The 21,463-nt window shown below is 57.0% G+C and overlaps 1 protein-coding gene across 1 annotated transcript in view; it reads left to right on the top strand.

Moving 5' to 3' along the window:
* Positions 1-10,270: 10,270 nt before the first annotated feature.
* Positions 10,271-21,463, top strand: part of LOC132805515 (potassium/sodium hyperpolarization-activated cyclic nucleotide-gated channel 3-like) — a 28,734-nt gene continuing 17,541 nt past the window's right edge. Inside the window, exons 1-3 of the mRNA XM_060820627.1 lie at positions 10,271-10,683; positions 16,361-16,790; positions 19,978-20,139. Coding sequence (XP_060676610.1) covers positions 10,271-10,683; positions 16,361-16,790; positions 19,978-20,139 — 1,005 coding nt within the window. The remainder of the gene's footprint in view (positions 10,684-16,360; positions 16,791-19,977; positions 20,140-21,463) is intronic.

Genomic DNA, 21,463 nt, shown 5'->3' with positions numbered 1-21,463 from the left:
CCCACACACACCCACCCCCAGGGTACACCCCCCCCAGCCACAGGGTACACACACCCCACCCCCACACACCCCAAACCCCAGGGTACACACCCCCCACCCCCAGGGTACACACCCACACACCCCCACCCCTAGGGTACACCACCCCACCCCCAGGGTACACACCCCACACACCCTCACCCCCAGGGTACACACACCCCACCCCCACACACCCCAACCCCCAGGGTACACACACCACCACCCCCACACACCCCCACCCCCAGGGTACACACCCCACACACCCCCCCACCCCCAGGGTACACACCCCACCCACAGAGTACACAACCCCCACCCCCACACACCCACACCCCCAGGATACACACCCCCACACACCCCCACCCCCAGGGTACACACCCCACACCCCCAGGGTACACACCCCACCCCCAGGGTACACACCCCACACCCCCAGGGTACACCCCCCCACACACACCCCATCCCCAGGGTACACCCACCCACCCACAGGGTACACACCCCAAACACCCCCACCCCCAGGGTACACCCCCCCCACCCACAGGGTACACACACCCCACCCCCACACCCACCCACCCCCAGGGTACACACCCCACACACCCCCCACCCTCAGGGTACACAACCCCACCCCCAAGGGTACACACCCCACACACCCCCACCCCCAGGGTACACACCCCGCACCCCCACACACACCCCCACCCCCAGGGTACACCCCCCCACCCCCCAGGGTACACACCCCACACCCCCACACACACCCCACCCCTCAGGGTACACACACCCCACCCCCACAAATACCCCAGCCCACACACACCCCACCCCCACACTCCCCACCCCTAGGGTACACACCCACCACCCCCACACACCCCCACACCCAGGGTACACAACCCCAACCCCAGGGTACACCGCCCCCACCCACAGGGTACACACACCCCAACCCCACACCCCCACCCCCAGGGTACGCACCCCCACCCCCGGGGAACACACCCCACACACCCTCCACCCCCAGGGTACACACACCCCAACCCCACACCCCCACCCCCAGGGTACACACCCCCACCCCCACACACCCCCACCCCCAGGGTACACACCCCCACCCTCAGGGTACACCCCCCCACCCCCACACACCCCCACCCCCAGGGTACACACCCCCACCCTCAGGGTACACCCCCCCCACCCCCACACACCCCCACCCCCAGGGTACACACACCCCACCCCCACACACTCCCCACCCCCAGGGTACACACCCCCACCCCCAGGGTACACACCCACACACACCCCACCCCCAGGGTACACACACCCCAACCCCACACCCCCACCCCCAGGGTACACACCCCCACCCACAGGGTACACACACCCCAACCCCACACCCCCACCCCCAGGGTACACACCCCACACACCCTCCACCCCCAGGGTACACACCCCCACCCCCACAAACCCCCACCCCCAGGGTACACACCCCACATCCCCCCACCCCCAGGGTACACACCCACACACCCCCACCCCTAGGGTACATCCCCCACCCCCAGGGTACACACCCCACACACCCTCACCCCCAGGGTACACACCCCTAACCCCACACACCCCAACCCCCAGGGTACACACCCCACCACCCCCACACACCCCCCCCCCAGGGTACACACCCCACACACACCCCCACCCACAGGGTACACAACCCCCACCCCCACACACCCCCACCCCCAGGGTACACACCCCCACACACCCCCACCCCCAGGGTACACACCCCACACCCCCAGGGTACACACCCCACACACACCCCACCCCCAGGGTACACACCCCACACCCCCAGGGTACACCCCCCCCACACACACCCCATCCCCAGGGTACACCCACCCACCCACAGGGTACACACCCCAAACACCCCCACCCCCAGGGTACACACCCCCCACCCACAGGGTACACACACCCCACCCCCACACACACACACCCCCAGGGTACACACCCCACACACCCCCCACCCCCAGGGTACACAACCCCACCCCCAAGGGTACACACCCCACACACCCCCACCCCCAGGGTACACACCCCGCACCCCCACACACACCCCCACCCCCAGGGTACACCCCCCCCACCCCCAGGGTACACACCCCACACCCCCACACACACCCCACCCCTCAGGGTACACCCCCCCACCCCCAGGGTACACACCCCCACCCCCAGGGTACACCCCCCCACCCCTACACATACCCCACCCCACACACACCCCACCCCCACACAGCCCCACCCCCAGGGTACACACCCACCACCCCCACACACCCCCACACCCAGGTTACACACCCCCAACCCCAGGGTACACACCCCACACACCCCCACCGCCAGGGTACACACCCCACACACCCCCATCCCCAGGGTACACACCCCCACCCACAGGGTACACCCCCCCACCCCCACACACCCCCCACTCCCAGGGTACACAACCCCACACACACCCCACCCCCAGGGTACACCGCCCCCACCCCCCAGGGTACACCCCCCCCCCCCACACACCCCCCACCCCCAGGGTACACACCCCCACACACACCCCACCCCCAGGGTACACAGCCCCCACCCCCCAGGGTACACCCCCAGGGTACACACCCCACACACCCCCCACCCCCAGGGTACACACCCCACACCCTCAGGGTACACACCCCACACACCCCCCACCCCCAGGGTACACAGCCCCCACCCCCCAGGGTACACAAACCGCACCCCCAGGGTACACACCCCCACCCACAAGGTACACACGCCCCACCTCCACACACCCCCACCCAGAGGGTACACACCCCCACCCCCCAGGGTACACAGCCCCCACCCCCACCCCCCAGGGTACACAAACCGCACCCCCAGGGGACACACTCCCCCCCCACAGGATACACCCCCCACCCCCACACACTCCCCACCCCCAGGGTACACACCCCCCACCCCCAGGGTACACACGCCCACCCCCAGGGTACACACCCCCACCCCCACACATACCCCTCCCCACACACACCCCACCCCCACACAGCCCCACCCCCAGGGTACACACCCACCACCCCCCACACACCCCCACACCCAGGGTACACACCCCCAACCCCAGGGTACACACCCCACACACACCCACCGCCAGGGTACACACCCCACACACCCCCATCCCCAGGGTACACACCCCCACCCACAGGGTACACCCCCCCACCCCCACACACCCCCCACCCCCAGGGTACACCCCCCCCCACCCCCACACACTCCCCACCCCCAGGGTACACCCCCCCACCCACAGGGTACACACACCCCACCCCCCAGGGTATACAAACCGCACCCCCAGGGCAAACACTCCCCACCCCCAGGGTACACACCACCCACCCCCACACACTCCCCACCACCAAGGTACACCCCCCATCCCCAGGGAACACAACCCCACCCCCAGATTACACATTCCACACCCCCAGGGCACACACCTCCCCCACCCCCAGGGTACACCCCCCACCCCCCAGGGTACACACCCTCCACCCCCCCAGGGCACACCCCCACCCCCAGGGCACACACCCACCCTCAGGGTACACACTCCCCATGCCCAGGGTACACATCCCCAAACCCCACACACCCACCACCCCCAGGCACCTCCCCCCACCCCCACACACTCCCCACCCCCAGAGAACATTCCCCCCACCCCCAGGGCACAACCCCACCCCACACATTCCCCACTTCTAGGGTACATCCCCCACCCCCACACACTCCCCACCCCCAGGGTACTTCCCCCCACCCCCACACACTCCCCACCCCCAGGGTACTTCCCCCCACCCCCACACACTCCCCACAACCCCAGGGCACAACCCCACCCCCACACACTCCCCACATCCCCAGAGCATACCCCCACCCCCACACACTCCCCACCCCCTGAGTACACACCCCACCCCCTCCCCACCCCCAGGGTACACCCCCCCTCAGGGTACACTCCCCAAAATCCACACACTCCCACACCCTGACAAACACCCCTAACCCCCAGGACACCCCCCCACCCCCACCCCTGCACACACCCCACCCTCTGGGTACAGCCCCCACCCCCACACACTCCCCAAACCCCACACACTCCCCATCCCACAGGGTACACCCCCAGAACTCCCACGGCTCCCAAACCCCCCACAGCTTCCAGTCCACAAACCACACATGACCCCCACTCCCACATTCCACAAACCCCACACAGCCCAAACAACCCACAGAGAAACCCCACCAACAGCTGTCCAACACCCACACCCCCCACCACTACTCCGTATTCCACACCCTGACTGTCAGACTGTCAGCGCTGAGGGAGTGCTATACAGTTGGGGAGTGGGCAGTGACAGAGGGTCAGTGCTGAGGGAGTGGGCACTGTCGGAGGGTCAGTGCTGAGGGAGTGCTGCACTGTTGGAGGGTCAGTGCTGAGGGAGTGGGCACTGTCGGAGGGTCAGTGCTGAGGGAGTGGGCAGTGACAGAGGGTCAACGCTGAGGGAGCGCCGCACTGACAGAGGGTCAGTGCTGAGGGAGTGGGCACTGTCAGAGGGTCAGTGCTGAGGGAGTGCCGCACTGTTGGAGGGTCAGTGCTGAGGGAGTGGGCATTGTTGGAGGGTCAGTGCTGAGGGAGTGCCGCACTGTCGGAGGGTCAGTGCTGTGGGAGTGGGCACTGTCGGAGGGTGAGTGCTGAGGGAGTGCCGCACAGTCGGAGGGTCAGTGCTGAGGGAGTGCCTCACTGTCGGAGGGTCAGTGCTGAGGGAGTGAGCACTGTCGGAGGGTCAGTGCTGAGGGAGCGGGCACTGTCGGAACGTCAGTACTGAGGGAGTGCTGCACTGTCAGAGGGTCAGTGCTGAGGGAGTGGGCACTGTCAGAGGGTCAGTGCTGAGGGAGTGCCGCACTGTTGGAGGGTCAGTGCTGAGGGAGTGGGCACTGTTGGAGGGTCAGTGCTGAGGGAGTGCTGCACTGTCGGAGGGTCAGTGCTGAGGGAGTGGGCACTGTCGGAGGGTCAGTACTGAGCGCCGCACTGTCAGAGGGTCAGTGTGAGGGAGTGGGCACTGTCTGAGGGTCAGTGCTGAGGGAGCAGGCACTGTTGGAGGGTCAGTGCTGAGGGAGTGCCGCACTGTCAGAGGGTCAGTGCTGAGGGAGTGCTGCACTGTCGGAGGGTCAGTGCTGAGGGAGTGGGCATTGTTGGAGGGTCAGTGCTGAGGGAGTGCCGCACTGTCGGAGGGTCAGTGCTGAGGGAGTGGGCACTGTCGGAGGGTGAGTGCTGAGGGAGTGCCGCACTGTCGGAGGGTCAGTGCTGAGGGAGTGCCTCACTGTCAGAGGGTCAGTGCTGAGGGAGTGAGCACTGTCGGAGGGTCAGTGCTGAGGGAGTGGGCACTGTCGGAGCGTCAGTACTGAGGGAGTGCTGCACTGTCAGAGGGTCAGTGCTGAGGGAGTGGGCACTGTCAGAGGGTCCGTGCTGAGGGAGTGGGCATTGTTGGAGGGTCAGTCCTGAGGGAGTGCCGCACAGTCGGAGGGTCAGTGCTGAGGGAGTGCCGCACTGTCGGAGGGTCAGGGCAATGGGAGTGCCGCACTGTCGGAGGGTCAGTGCTGAGGGAGTGGGCACTGTCAGAGGGTCAGGGCAATGGGAGTGCCGCACTGTCGGAGGGTCAGTATTGAGGGAATGCCGCACTGTTGGAGGATCAGTGCTGAGGGAGTGCCGCACTGTCGGAGGGTCAGTATTGAGGGAATGCCGCACTGTTGGAGGGTCAGTGCTGAGGGAGTGGGCACTGTCGGAGGGTCAGGGCAATGGGAGTGCCGCACTGTCGGAGGGTCAGTGCTGAGGGAGTGCCGCACTGTCGGAGGGTCAGGGCAATGGGAGTGCCGCACTGTCGGAGGGTCAGTATTGAGGGAATGCCGCACTGTTGGAGGATCAGTGCTGAGGGAGTGCCGCACTGACAGAGGGTCAGTGCTGAGGGAGTGCCGCACTGTCGGAGGGTCAGTGCTGAGGGAGTGCTGCACTGTCAGAGGGTAAGTGCTGAGGGAGTGCCACACTGTCGGAGGGTCAGGGCAATGGGAGTGCCGCACTGTCGGAGGGTCAGTGCTGAGGGAGTGGGCACTGTCGGAGGGTCAGTATTGAGGGAATGCCGCACTGTTGGAGGATCAGTGCTGAGGGAGTGGGCACTGTCGGAGGGTCAGTATTGAGGGAATGCCGCACTGACAGAGGGTCAGTGCTGAGGGAGTGCCGCACTGTCGGAGGGTCAGTGCTGAGGGAGTGCCGCACTATCGGAGGGTCAGCGCTGAGGGAGTGGGCACTGTTGGAGGGTCAGTGCTGAGGGAGTGCTGCACTGTTGGAGGGTCAGTGCTGAGGGAGTGCTGCATTGACGGAGGGTCAGTGCTGAGGGAGTGCTGCACTGTCGGAGGGTCAGTGCTGAGGGAGTGGGCACTGACAGAGGGTCAGTGCTGAGGGAGTGCTGCACTGTCGGAGGGTCAGTGCTGAGGGAGTGGGCATTGTTGGAGGGTCAGTCCTGAGGGAGTGCCGCACTGTCGGAGGGTCAGGTCTATGGGAGTGCTGCACTGTCGGAGGGTCAGGTCTATGGGAGTGCTGCACTGTTGGAGGGTCAGCGCTGAGGGAGTGGGCACTGTCAGAGGGTCAGTGCTGAGGGAGTGCCCCATTGTCGGAGGGTCAGTGCTGACTGGCTCACATGACACATATGTACATAAATGTACATACATACACGGTAAAAGTGAAGTTCCCATCGTCCTAAACCCTCGAGGGCTGCTCTGGGAGAGACAGCTGGTGCTGGTTTAACCTGAGGGTCAGCATGCCTCAGGCCAGGGGAGAGGTTGTGAAGGAGACCCTATCATGGGAACCTCAGCTAGTGCAGGAATTGGACCCACTCTGCTGACGGCTCTCCAGCCAAACCCCACTGACCAACACTGACAACCCTCCCCAAAACATTACCATCTGACACGGTTCAATTCCAACCCTTGTCCATTAGATGCTGCCTGACCTGCTGTGCTCTTCCAGCACCACTCATCCAGAATCTGGTGTCCAGCAGCTACAGTCATTGTTTTAACCTCCTTTGGAAATTAGCCTGGAGTTCTGCATTTCCAGGGAGTGACATTACCCCAGTACCACAATCATCCCCACACACATTTTACACATTTATACATGCAGACACACAGACACAAACACACACACAGACCCACATGTATCGATGCACAAAGACACTCACTCATTGACGCACGCTCACAGACACATACACACACACACACACACACACATATACACACACTCACAGACACAAACACACAGACACATACTCATACAGAGACAAACACACACAGACACATACACACACAAACACAGACACAAGCACGCAGACACATATACAGAGACTAACACACACACAGGCACATACGCACACAGACACACAAATACAAACACAGACAGAAACATACACAGATACAAACACACAGACACATATACACTCACATACACATGCACACAGGTGCACACTCCAACAGACACATACACTCGCACTCACAGACACATTCTCACACACACAGACACATACATGCATGCACTCAGACACATATACACAGACATACTCATTCAGACACAAACACACACATACACACACAAACACACAGGCACATACACACTCACAGACACATGCACACAGACACACACACACACAGACACATACTCATAGATACACAAACATACAGACACATACACACACAAACACATACACACAGAGACGTACACATGCAGACGCAAACACACACACTCAGATACAAACACACAGACACACTCACAGACACACACAAACACATACACACTCACAGACACATAATCATATAAACACATACACACAGAGACACACATTCACAGACACACACAGATACATACACAGACACAAACACACAGACATTCACGTGCAACATACACACACAGACTCAGACACAAACACACAGATACAAACTCACACAAATGCAACACATAGATACACATATACATACATTTATTCACATACACACACATATATACAAATATACACATCTGCACTCCCACACATATAAACAGACATACTGGTATAAATACACATACACACATCACAGAAACACATGTACATTTACATACAAACACAGCACACCTGTGTAAATATATACATGTACACCCATGCATAGGGACACACAAAGACATATGTACACACAATACATTAACATACATACAAACATATATGTATATATACACACGCTCAAAAGACATACATTCATACATGTATAAACACATGAAAATACATACCAGACTTGTAAATATATTGTCGTTCCTTCACCGTCACTGGGTCATAATCCTGGAAATCCTTCCCTAACAACAATGTGGGTCAACCCAGGGAAGAAGGCAGCTCACCCCCACCTTCTCAAGGGGTAATTAGGGACAGGCAATAAATGCCAGGCCCAGCCAGTGACACCCACATCCCACAAATGAACACATTAAAAATATGTACATTCACACATAAACACACGTGTATACACGTATACACACCACAGATGTATACATATACACACACAGATGCACATAGCAGACATTGTTATCTGGACAGGTGCATTGTACACAGAGCTACGTGTCACATTCTTACAGAGAATCACTTCGAGTCAGAGAGATGGACAGTACAGAAACAGATCCTTCGGACCAATGCATCCAGTCTAATCCAGTCCCATTTGCCAGTATTTGGTCATGCACATGTGAATACACACAGACGTGTACCCCCCCTCCCACACACACACACACATACAGACTCTCTCTCTCACACACACATAGACTCTCTCACTCTCCCACACACACACAGACACACACACACACACAGACACACACACACAGACACACACACAGACACACTCTCTCACTCTCCCATACACACACACATACAGACTCTCTCTCTCACACACACACAAACATAGACTCTCTCACTCTCCCACACACACACACAGACACACACACACAGACACACACACACAGACACACACACAGACACACTCTCTCACTCTCCCATACACACACACACATACAGACTCTCTCTCTCACACACACACAAACATAGACTCTCTCACTCTCCCACACACACACACAGACAGACACAGACAGACACACAGACACACACACACAGACACACAGAGGCAGTGTGTGAGTCAGACACAGTTATCCTTGTAATAAACACACTGAGACACGGGTGGCGACACTCTCCTTGAGAGAGAGAGAGAGTCGCTCAGTCAGCTGATGAATTATGCGGCAGATGTCTCTTGCTGTGGGTCTGCCTGTCCATGGAAGAGAGAGAATGGCAGGTCTCACACAGAGCTGCTGTTGCCATTGCTGTTAGAGGGAGAGGGCCCTCCTCTCTCTCCCCCTCACCCTCTCTGTCCCTCCAGCCCTGGGAGCTGTCCAAGGTACTGAAGCCGGCTCCTCGCCATCTCCTCCAGTGTCAGCCTGCTCCCAGGAGAAGGGAGAGGGAGGTAGGCTGTGTATCTACCCCTACCCCAGCCTGCACGACCCCCAACCCCTCTGAGGGAGAAGCTGGAGCCCCCAGCACTCCCGGGGGGAGAGGGGTAAGGGGCTGGAGGAGGCAGGCTGAGGATGGCCCTGAGCATCCCGAGTGGGAATGGAGATGCTGTTCAGGTCGGAGCTGCTGAGAGGCGGCATTACCTGGTGCTGGTTTAATCGCTGAAGGAGAGAGGGAGAGAGACAGGGGGAGAGAGAGAGAGAGAGAGAGAGAGAGACAGGAAGGCAGGGACAGGGAAGAGGTAGAGGGAGGGAAGGAGAGAGGGAGAGAGACAGGGGGAGAGAGAGAGAGAGAGACAGGAAGGCAGGGACAGGGAAGAGGTAGAGGGAGGGAAGGAGAGAGGGAGAGGAGAAAGAGAGGGAGAGAGACAGAGGGAGGGAGGAAGGGAGAGAGATAGAGAGAGAAGAAGGAGAGAGATAGAGGGAGAGAAGGATAAAGGGAGGAAGACAGAGAGTGGGAGGAAGAGAGAGGGAAGGAGAGAGAGAGAGGTAAGGATAAAAGGAGAAAGATAGAGAGTGGGAGGAAGAGAGAGGGAAGGAGAGAGAGAGAGGTAAGGATAAAAGGAGAAAGATAGAGAGTGGGAGGAAGAGAGAGGGAAGGAGAAAGGGAGAGAGAGATAGAGGGCAAGAGGTAGAGAGGAGGAAGGAGAAAGGGAGAAAGATAGTGGGCGGGAGATAGAGAGAGTGAAGGAGAAAGGGAGGGAGATAGAGGGAAGTTGCCTCTCCATGCAGAGGCAGGACAGTAGGATGGAGAGGGCAGGCAGTGTGAGGGGAGATGGGAGTCAGACCAAGGGCAGTGTGTGCTCCCAGGACTGGGAGCTGGATGGAGAGCTGCCAACACAGAAAAGAGCGGGCACTGGGAGCCCAGACTCGGGGCACATGGCAGGCTGTAGCCCACACCGAGAGGCAGCCCCCTGCCCACACAAAGCAGTGGCATTCCTGCAGAAAACTCCGGGCTCGTGTGAGCAGATCCTGGCAGCGGAGCAGGAGCTAGCAGCTGGCAGTAACACGTTCATGCACCGCCAGATCAGTGCCATGCTTCAGCCAGGGGTCAACAAGTTCTCTCTCCGCATGTTCGGCAGTCACAAGGCAGTGGAGATCGAGCAGGAGAGGGTCAAGTCTGCTGGATTCTGGATCATTCACCCCTACAGTGACTTCAGGTAAACCCAGGATCCAGGGAGGAGGCCAGGGCATGGGGAACAGTGTCAGGCAAACTCGCCTGTCCCACACTACAACAGGCAGGAGGCATGACAGAGACTGCCCTTGGTACAGTTTCAGGACACAGACAGACTGTGTGTGAAACAATGACAGTGCGTTAATCCGTGTGACACAGATTGTATACATTACAGTGAGGCACAGACTGTGTGTGATACAGTGTGAGGGACAGACTGTGTGTGATACAGTGTGAGACAGACTATGTCTGATAGTGAGGCACAGCCTGTGAGTGTAAGTGTGAGACAGACTGTGTGTGATACAGTTTCTGACACAGTTTGTCTGTGATACAGTGTGACACTGACTGAGATACAGTGAGTGAGGCAGAAGCTATGTGTGATACAGTGTCTAAGACACAGTTTGTCTGTGATACAGTGTGACATAACCTGTGTGTGATACAGTGTGAGAAAGACTGTGTGTGCATCTGTTTGCAAATGTGAGTAATTCAGACAGAATGTATGACTAGGTGGCTGCCTTACTTGAGCATGTTTGAGATTCGTGTGTTTGTGTGACTGCATGGCCACATGAAACTGTATATCAGTGTGTGAGAGAGGGTCATTGTGTTTAGATGTGTAAGAGAATGTGCGTTGGTGTTAGTGTCTGTATGTGAAGGGGAAAGGAGAGAGAGATTGTTGATTTCCTCTGAGATTGATGGTTTGTGTGTGTGATGGAGCTGTGAGATTATGCCCCTCAGACTGTGATCGTGAGTCTGTGAGAGACTGTAATTTTAAGAACAAGCATTGATGTTTGTTAAAATGTATGGATGTTTTAGGAGCAGTGTGCACAGGACTATACATATATCAGTTTGTGCAGCTGTATTTGTGTGTGAGACTGTATCTGTATTAGCTTATGTGATTGTGTCTTACTGTATGCATGTGAGAGTTTGTGACTGTATTTGTGTGTGTGCACGCACAAATGCATTGCATGTCTGTGTGAAACTGTATTTGTGAGTGCCTGTATTTGTGTGCGCGCCTGTATTTGCGCACGCTTGTATTTGTGTGTGTGCCTGTATTTGTGCATGATTATATTTGTGTATGTTTGCGGACAACTGTATTCGCATGTATGCGTGCACAATTGTATTTGTGTGTATGTGCGTGCAGATGTGTGTACATGCATGATGGTATTTACGTGTGTGAGACTAGTTGTGCGTGTGTATGTGACTATGTATGTCTGTGTCTATGTGTATGTGTGTGTCTGTGTGTGTCTGTGTGAGACTGTGAGTCTGTGCCTGTGTACCTCTGTGTGTGTGACTATGTGTCTGTGTGTGTGACTGTATATCTGTGTGTGTGTGACTGTGTGTCTGAGTATGACTGTGTATCTGTGTGTGAGACTCTGCATCTGTGTGTGAGTGAGACTGTGTTTCTGTGTGTGTGTGTGTGTCACTGCATCTGTGTGTGTATGTGTGTGTGTGAGAGACTGGCATCTGTGTGAGACTGTGTGTCTGTGTGTGAGTGTCTGTATGAGTCTGTAGCAGTGGGCCTGGTGTACGGTGGGTCACTCAACCCAATGACTGACCTCTGCTCCATGATATAGGCCATACCTCTGGAGCAAGCTGTGTCCCACTGGAACAGCTCAGGCCTTTCAGGCTCAGTGAGCCCCACAACCTCACTGTAAACACTATTGGAGAGCTATAACTGACTGTGCCTGGTGAAGGGTCAGGGGGAATCGGTCAGATCTACCTCGATTATGTTTACAGTTTGATGCACATTAGGCATTGCCATATTTCCCACAGTTCGGGCTGTCGCAGATACATTTTAGTATCGAATGGGCAGCACAGTGGCTCAGTGGTTAGCGCTATTGCCTCACAGCACCAGGGACCTGGGTTCGATCCCAGCCTTGGGCGACTGTCTGTGTGGAGTTTGCACATTCTCCCCGTGTCTGTGTGGGTTTCCTCCGGGTGCTCTGGTTTCCTCCCACAGTCCAAAGATGTGCAGGTTAGGGTGGATTGGCCGTGGGAAATTGTCCCATAGTGCCCAGGGATGTGCGGGTTAGGGTGGATTGGCCATGGAAAATTGTCCCATAGTGCCCAGGGATGTGCAGGTTAGGGTGGATTGGCCATGGAAAATTGTCCCATAGTGCCCAGGGATGTGCAGGTTAGGGTGGATTGGCCATGGGAAATTGTCCCATAGTGTCCAGGGATGTGCAGGTTAGGGTGGATTGGCCGTGGGAAATTGTCCCATAGTGCCCAGGGATGTGCAGGTTAGGGTGGATTGGCCATGGGAAATTGTCCCATAATGTCCAGGGATGTGCAGGTTTGGGTGGATTGGCCATGGGAAATTGTCCCATAATGTCCAGGGATGTGCAGGTTAGGGTGGATTGGCCATGGAAAATTGTCCCATAGTGTCCAGGGATGTGCAGGTTAGGGTGGATTGGCCATGGGAAATTGTCCCATAGTGTCCAGGGATGTGCAGGTCAGGGTGGATTGGCCATGGGAAATTGTCCCATAGTGTCCAGGGATGTGCAGGTTATGGTGGATTGGCCATGGGAAATTGTCCCATAGTGTCCAGGGATGTGCAGGTTAGGGTGGATTGGCCATGGGAAATTGTCCCATAGTGCCCAGGGATGTGCTGGTTAGGGTGGGTTGGCCATGGGAAATTGTCCCATAGTGTCCAGGGATGTGCAGGTTAGGGTGGATTGGCCATGGGAAATTGTCCCATAGTACCCAGGGATGTGCAGGTTAGGGTGGATTGGCCATGGGGAATTGTCCCATAGTGCCCAGGGATGTGCAGGTTAGGGTGGATTGGCCATGGGAAATTGTCCCATAGTGCCCAGGGATGTGCTGGTTAGGGTGGGTTGGCCATGGGAAATTGTCCCATAGTGTCCAGGGATGTGCAGGTTAGGGTGGATTGGCCATGGGAAATTGTCCCATAGTGCCCAGGGATGTGCAGGTTAGGGTGGATTGGCCATGGGAAATTGTCCCATAGTGCCCAGGGATGTGCTGGTTAGGGTGGGTTGGCCATGGGAAATTGTCCCATAGTGTCCAGGGATGTGCAGGTTAGGGTGGATTGGCCATGGGAAATTGTCCCATAGTACCCAGGGATGTGCAGGTTAGGGTGGATTGGCCATGGGGAATTGTCCCATAGTGCCCAGGGATGTGCAGGTTAGGGTGGATTGGCCATGGGGAATTGTCCCATAGTGCCCAGGGATGTGCTGGTTAGGGTGGGTTGGCCATAGGGAATTGTCCCATAGTGTCCAGGGATGTGCAGGTTAGGGTGGATTGGCCATGGGAAATTGTCCCATAGTGCCCAGGGATGTGCAGGTTAGGGTGGGTTGGCCATGGGAAATACAGTCTTACAGGGAAAGGGTAGGGGCGTAGATTCGGATAGGATGCTCTTTGGAGGGTTGTTACGGACTTGATGGGCTGAATGGCCTGATTCTGCACTATTGGGGTTCTATGATTCTATGAGTGTGGATACTGTCATCATATTTTAGAGTTCACAGAAATATTGTGTCCTTAGTCTCTTCCCACACACAGTCTACACATAAAAGTCACTGGACCCTCATCAGATCGTAACATGGTGTTAGTGGTCGGTTCAGGTAAACGTAACACTAGTTACAAAGGAAACTTGCAGGGGGGTGGTGTACCCACGTACCTGCTGCTCTTGTCCTTCTGGGTGGTAGTGTTTGTGGGGTTGGAAGGGGCTGTCTGACGAGCTTTGGTGAATTTCTGCAGTGCATCTTGTAGATAGTACACACTGCTGCTGCTGCGTGTGGGGGTTGGAGGGAGGGGATGTTTGTGGATGTGGGCGCAGTCAAGCAGGGGCTGCTTTGTCCCTGGATGGTGTTGAGCTTTGTGTGTATCACTGGAGCTGCACTGACCTCTAACCTGCACAATGTGACAAGGGATATTAATGGAATCGGGAGTCCCAGTGCTCCATATTTCCACTGCTCCACTGCTGTCTTGTTCCATCCGTGACAGTAATTGAATCTCTGGGACTCATTACCCACAGACCTGTGGCCTGCAGTTTCAGGGTGAGTGCTTGTTGCTGGGACTGAGAGCTCTCCCTGGTAACAGGCAGGTGTGGCAGAATGGTGCCTTTCTCCCGCTCGATTCCAGTAAACATGCCTCCACTGTGAGTCCGTGTGGAGCCTGGGGGGAGGGGGGATGTTGAGGGGGGGGGGGGGAGTGGGCGGTATCTAGGGAGTGAACTGAAGGTCATGGGTCAATGTGCATGCGTGCAGTGGGCGTGCTCAGGTCTGACTGAACCCCAGTCAGAATCATCAGAATAACTGTGAGCTCTCCCAACCAGTGTCACCAGTGACCACCCACCCTGTCACACTGGCTGTGCAGTGTATTACCAGTGACCACCCACCCTGTCACACTGGCTGTGCAGTGTATTACCAGTGACCACCCACCCTGTCACACTGGCTGTGCAGTGTATTACCAGTGACCACCCACCCTGTCACACTGGCTGTGCAGTGTATTACCAGTGACCACCCACCCTGTCACACTGGCTGTGCAGTGTATTGTCAGTGAGCACCCACCCTGTCACACTGGCTGTGCAGTGTATTACCAGTGACCACCCACCCTGTCACACTGGCTGTGCAGTGTATTACCAGTGAGCACCCACCCTGTCACACTGGCTGTGCAGTGTATTACCAGTGACCACCCACCCTGTCACACTGGCTGTGCAGTGTATTACCAGTGACCACCCACCCTGTCACACTGGCTGTGCAGTGTATTACCAGTGACCACCCACCCTGTCACACTGGCTGTGCAGTGTATTACCAGTGACCACCCACCCTGTCACACTGGCTGTGCAGTGTATTACCAGTGACCACCCACCCTGTCACACTGGCTGTGCAGTGTATTACCAGTGACCACCCACCCTGTCACACTGGCTGTGCAGTGCATTGTCATTGTGTGAGATTGGGTGAGAGTGAGTGGGTGAGTGTGTAAGATTGGGTGAGTGTGAGTATAAGCAAGTGAGGCTGGGTGTGTGAAATTGGGTGAGAGTGAGTGGGTGAGTGTGTAAGATTGGGTGAGAGTGAGTGGGTGAGTGTGTAAGATTGGGTGGGTGTGAGTATAAGCAAGTGAAGCTGAGTGTGTAAGATTGGGTGAGAGTGAGTGGGTGAGTGTGTAAGACTGGGGTGAGTGTGAGTACAAGCAAGTGAGGCTGAGTGTGTGAGATTGGGTGGGGATGAATGTGAGCAGGTGAGGGTGAGTGAGTGAGGGAAGTGTGTAAGATTGGGTGAGGATGAGTGCGAGATTGAGCGACTGAGGGTGAGTGTGAGGGTGTGTGTGTGTGGAATTGGCTGAGTGTGAGGGTCAGTGTGAGAGCGAGTGGGTGAGGGTGAGTGTGAGGCTGTGTGAGAGTAGGTGAGTGTGTGAGATTAGGTAACTTTGAGGTTGAGGGTGAGACTGAGTGTGTGGGATTTGGTGACTGTGAGGGTGATTATGAGAGACTGGGTGAGTGTGAGACTGGGTGAGTGTGTGAGATTGGATGTGAGGGTGTGTGTGTGTGGAATGGGCTGAGTGTGAGGGTCAGTGTGAGAGCGAGTGGGTGAGGGTGAGTGTGAGGCTGAGAGTGAGCGGGTGTGTACATGTGACCGTGCGGGGCATGGACGATGAGCTGCAGCTTTGTGTGAACGCCCTGTTCTGCCTGGTTGTTTTTTTTGGGGCAGGTTTTACTGGGATCTTGCTATGCTGCTGCTGATGGTGGGGAACCTGATCATCTTGCCGGTGGGCATCACCTTTTTCAAGGACGAGAACACTCCTCCGTGGATCGTCTTCAACGTGGTGTCCGACACCTTCTTCCTGATCGACCTGGTGCTGAACTTCCGAACGGGAATTGTGGTGGAGGATAACACGGAGATTATCCTTGATCCTCACACCATCAAGATGAAGTACCTGAAAAGCTGGTTCCTGGTCGATTTTGTCTCCTCAATCCCAGTCGACTATGTTTTCCTGATTGTGGATCTGGAGACCAGGGTTGACTCCGAGGTTTATAAAACAGCCAGGGCACTCCGGATTGTTCGCTTTGCCAAGATCCTCAGTCTCCTGCGTCTCCTGCGTCTCTCCCGGCTCATTCGCTACATCCACCAGTGGGAGGAGGTACATTCCCAAACTTCCTGGTTTGACTGGGGTGGTGGTTGGGCTTGGGGGTAATGGGGGAGGCCACTCAGCCTGTGCTGGCCCTGTCCAAGAGCTGTCCAGTTCATCCCCACTGTCACTTTGCACACACTCACCCAGTCTCACACTCAACCAGTCTCACACACACACACACACCCTCACACCCAATCTCACACACTCACCCAGTCTCACACCCACACACCCTCACACCCAATCTCACACACTCACCCAGTCTCACACACACACCCTCACACCCAATCTCACACACTCACCCAGTCTCACACCCACACACCCTCACACCCAATCTCACACACTCACCCAGTCTCACACTCACCCAGTCTCTCACACACACACCCTCACACCCAATCTCACACACTCACCCAGTCTCACTCACACACACCCTCACACTCAATCTCACCCACTCACCCAGTCTCACTCACACACACCCTCACACTCAATCTCACACACTCACCCAGTCTCACACACACACACCCTCACACCCAATCTCACACACTCACCCAGTCTCACACACACACACACCCTCACACCCAATCTCACACACTCACCCAGTCTCACACACACACACACACCCTCACACCCAATCTCACACACTCACCCAGTCTCACACTCACCCAGTCTCACACACACACACACCCTCACACCCAATCTCACACTCACCCAGTCTCACACTCACCCAGTCTCACACACACACACCCTCACACTCAATCTCACACACTCACCCAGTCTCACACTCACACACACCCTCACGCCCAATCTCACACACTCACCCAGTCTCACACACACACACCCTCACAGTCACCAAATCCCACACACTCACTCTCACACTCACCCTCAAAAGTGACCTAATCTCACCAAAGCTTTTTGAAAATTCTAGTTGAGTCTGTTCCCTTCCTGGCACCCCGTCCCAGATCACAACAACTCACTGACTGGCGACAAAACAAATTCTCCCCTTCCTCCAACCCACTCCTCCCGATCTTGGGTGTCTTGACCAATTGCCTTCAATCTGTGTCTCCTCTAGGGGACCAGTTGCTCCCTGTTCCCACTCTCTCCGCTGTAACCTTTGATCCCTTTAGTGCTAAGAATTATGTTTAACCCCTTCTTGGAAGTGTTCAGTGTTTTGACCTGGTGATAGTGACTCTGTGGCTGAAGATAGAAGCCTCCCCCTCTCAGCCCTGCTGGAGAATGAGCCCAGTCTACACCATGACCCCTGGCTCAGGGCCAGCTCTTCTGAGGAATCATAGAATGAGCAAACACAGGAGGAGTCCATTCAGCCCAATGTGCCTGTACTAGCTCTTTGGGAAGGCAGCCCTCACGATGTTGGCCTGTTGATTTCCCCTTGAGAGTTTTTACCTTGACCCAGCATTGATGACTCTGATGTCAACATGTCCAACATTTTCATCAATGACCTTCCCTTGGTCATAAATAAGGTCAGGGGGTCAGGGGTCGGGGAGGAGTGGGGGGGGGGGGTGGGAGGGGGATGTTCACCGATGATTGCACAAGGTTCAGCACTGTTCGCCCCCTCCTCAGATACTGAAGCAGACAGGGTCCAAATGCAGCGAGATCTGGACAGTATCTATCCAGGCCTGGGCTGACAAGTGGCAGGTAACATTCGTAACCCACACATGCCGGACAAGAGACAACCTAACCACCACCTCCTCTTATTCAACCATGTTACCAGCCCTGAAAATGGGTTGCTGGAAAAGCGCAGCAGGTCAGGCAGCATCCAAGGAGCAGGAGAATCGACGTTTCGGGCATGAGCCCTTCATCAGCCCTTCCTGATGAAGGGCTTTTGCCCGAAACATCGAATTTCCTGCTCCTTGGATGCTGCCTGACCTGCTGCGCTTTTCCAGCAACCCATTTTCAGCTCTGATCTCCAGCATCTGCAGTCCTCACTTTCTCCTCGAACCAGCTCTGAAGAAAGGTTGAGTAGGTTAGATTTATTTTCATTAGAAAAAAGGAAATTGAGGGGGGACCTGATTGAGGTTTATAAAATCATGAAGGGTATAGACAGGGTGGATAGAGACAAGCTTTTTCCCAGGGTAAAGGATTCAATAATGAGAGGTCACACTTTCAAGGTGAGAGGTGGTAAGTTTAAGGGGGATACATGCGGCAAGTACTTCACACAGAGGGTGGGGGGTATTTGGAACACGTTGCCAGCAGAGGTGGTAGAGGCAGGTAGATTCATTTAAGATGCGTCTGGATAAATGCATGAGCAGGTGGGGAGTAGAGGGATACAGATGTTTAGGAATTGGGCGTTAGGTTTAGACAGTACATTTGGATCAGCTCAGGCTTGGAGGGCCGAAGGGCCTGTTCCTGGCCTGTAAATTTTCTTTGTTCTATCACTGAATCCCCTCCGCTGTCAACATCGTGGGGGTTACCATTGACCAGAACCTCAACCAGACTCACCACATAAACCCAGTGGCCGCAAGGGCAGGCCAGAGGCTGGGAATCCTGCAGCACGTAACTCCCCTCCTGACTCCCCCCCAAAACCCTGTCCACCATCTACAAAGGCACAAGTTAGGGGTGTGGGGGAATACTCCCCACTTGCCCTGGATGGGGGCAGCCCCAATAACACTCAAAAAGCTCAACACCATCCAGGGCAAAGCCCCACATCCAAGAACCTCCCCCCCCCCCCCCCCCCCCCCACCGACGCTCAGTAACAGCGGTGAGCACCGTCTCCAAGGTGCCCCGCAGAAACTCAGCAAAGATCCTCAGACAGCACCTTCCAAACCCACGGCCACTTCCATCGGGAAACAGCAAGGGCAGCAGGTACACGGGAACGCTACCACCAAGCCTCTCCCCACCCGGACTTGGGAAATATATCCCTCATTCCTTCAGGATCATAATCCTGGAATTCCCTCCCTCAGGGCGTGGTGGGTCTGCCGGCAGCACATGGACTGGAGCGGGTCATGAAGGCCGTGGGAGCCCTGACGTGGGGATGCTGCTATTGGACCAGGGTGGAAGTCACTCAACATGACCCAAACCCTGATGAAGGGCCAGTGCTCCAAAACCTGTTGGGCTCTAACCTGGTGTCATGCGAGGTCAGGCACTGTTTGAGAGGCCGGTCCACCCCCACCTTCTCCTGTCCCCGGGATGAGTGACCGAGGTGGTATAAAGGCTCTCCCCTCCTTCCTCCTGTGTTGTTTAGATTTTCCACATGACCTATGACCTTGCGAGTGCGGTGGTGAGGATAGTGAATCTCATCGGAATGATGCTGCTGTTGTGTCACTGGGATGGCTGCCTGCAGTTCCTGGTGCCCATGCTCCAGGACTTTCCAGAAGACTGCTGGGTCTCCATTAACCACATGCAGGTACGGGGAGAGGGGGAGCTGGGGGAGAGGGGGATAGGGAGGGGGGGGAGCTGGGGGAGAGGGGGATAGGGAGGGGGGGAGCTGGGGGAGAGGGGGATAGGGAGGGGGGGAGCTGGGGGAGAGGGGGATAGGGAGGGGGGGAGCTGGGGGAGAGGGGGAGCTGGGGGAGAGGGGAAGCTGGGGGAGAGGGGGATAGGGAGGGGGGGAGCTGGGGGAGAGGGGGAGCTGGGGGAGAGGGGGATAGGGAGGGGGAGCTGGGGGAGAGGGGGAGCTGGGGAAGAGGGTGATAGGGAGGGGGGAGCTGGGGGAGAGGGGGAGAGGGGGATAGGGAGGGGGAGCTGGGGGAGAGGGGGGAGTGGGGGGAGAGGGGGATAGGGAGGGGGAGCTGGGGGAAGGGGGGAGTGGGGGGAGAGGGAGATAGGGAGGGGGGAGCTAGGGGAGAGGGGAGTTGGGGGAGAGAGGGAGCTGGGGGAAAGGGGAGCTGGGGAGGGGGGAGCTGGGGGTCGGGGGATAGGGAGGGGGGAGTTGGGGAAGAGGGAGATAGGGAGGGGGGAGTTGGGGGAGAGAGGGAGCTGGGGGAAAGGGGGAGCTGGGGGAAGGGGGGGAGCTGGGGGAAGGGGGATAGGGAGGGGGGATAGGGAGGGGGGAGCTGGGGGAGAGAGGGAGCTGGGGGGAGGGGGGAGCTGGGGGGAGGGGGGATTAGGGAGGGGGGAGCTGGGGAAGGGGGGAGCTGGGGGAAAGGGGGATGTGGGAGAGGAGGGGGAGAGGGGGGATGTGGAAAGGGGGATGGGAAAGGGGAGCTGGGGAGAGGGGGATGGGGAGAGAGGGGATGGGGAGGTTGGGAGGGGGTGAGAGGGATGGGGATGGAGGGGATGGGGAGACGAGGTATGGGGAGACTGGGGATGGGGAGATGGGGGGAGGGGGAGAGGGGATGGGGAGGGAGGTGATGGGGAGAAGGTGAATGGGGAGGGAGGGGATGGGGAGATGGGGGAGGGTGGGGGTAGGGAGCGGGTGAGTGGGCAGATGTGGAGAGGGTGATAGGGAGAGGGAGGGGAGTTGTGTGGTGAGGTGGGTGGGGAGAGAGGGAATGGGGAGAGTGTGAGTGGGCGAGTGGTGTGGGGAGAGGGGATGTGGAGGGGAGATGGGCAGGGGGAGTGGGGGGATGGAGGGATGGGTTGGGGTGAGGGATATGGGGAGGGTGAAGAGTGAGAGAGACATGTGTGTGGGGTGTGTGTGTGTGTGTGTGTGTGTGTATGTGTGTCTGTGTGTGTATGTGTGTCGGTATGTGTAAGTGTGTGTGGGGTGTGTGTGTGCGCGTGGTGTG

This window comes from Hemiscyllium ocellatum, chromosome 50 (genome assembly GCF_020745735.1).
Source record: "Hemiscyllium ocellatum isolate sHemOce1 chromosome 50, sHemOce1.pat.X.cur, whole genome shotgun sequence".
Lineage (NCBI taxonomy): Eukaryota > Metazoa > Chordata > Chondrichthyes > Orectolobiformes > Hemiscylliidae > Hemiscyllium > Hemiscyllium ocellatum.
Note: the sequence above shows the minus strand (reverse complement) of the source record. Positions and strands in the feature narration are given on the sequence as shown.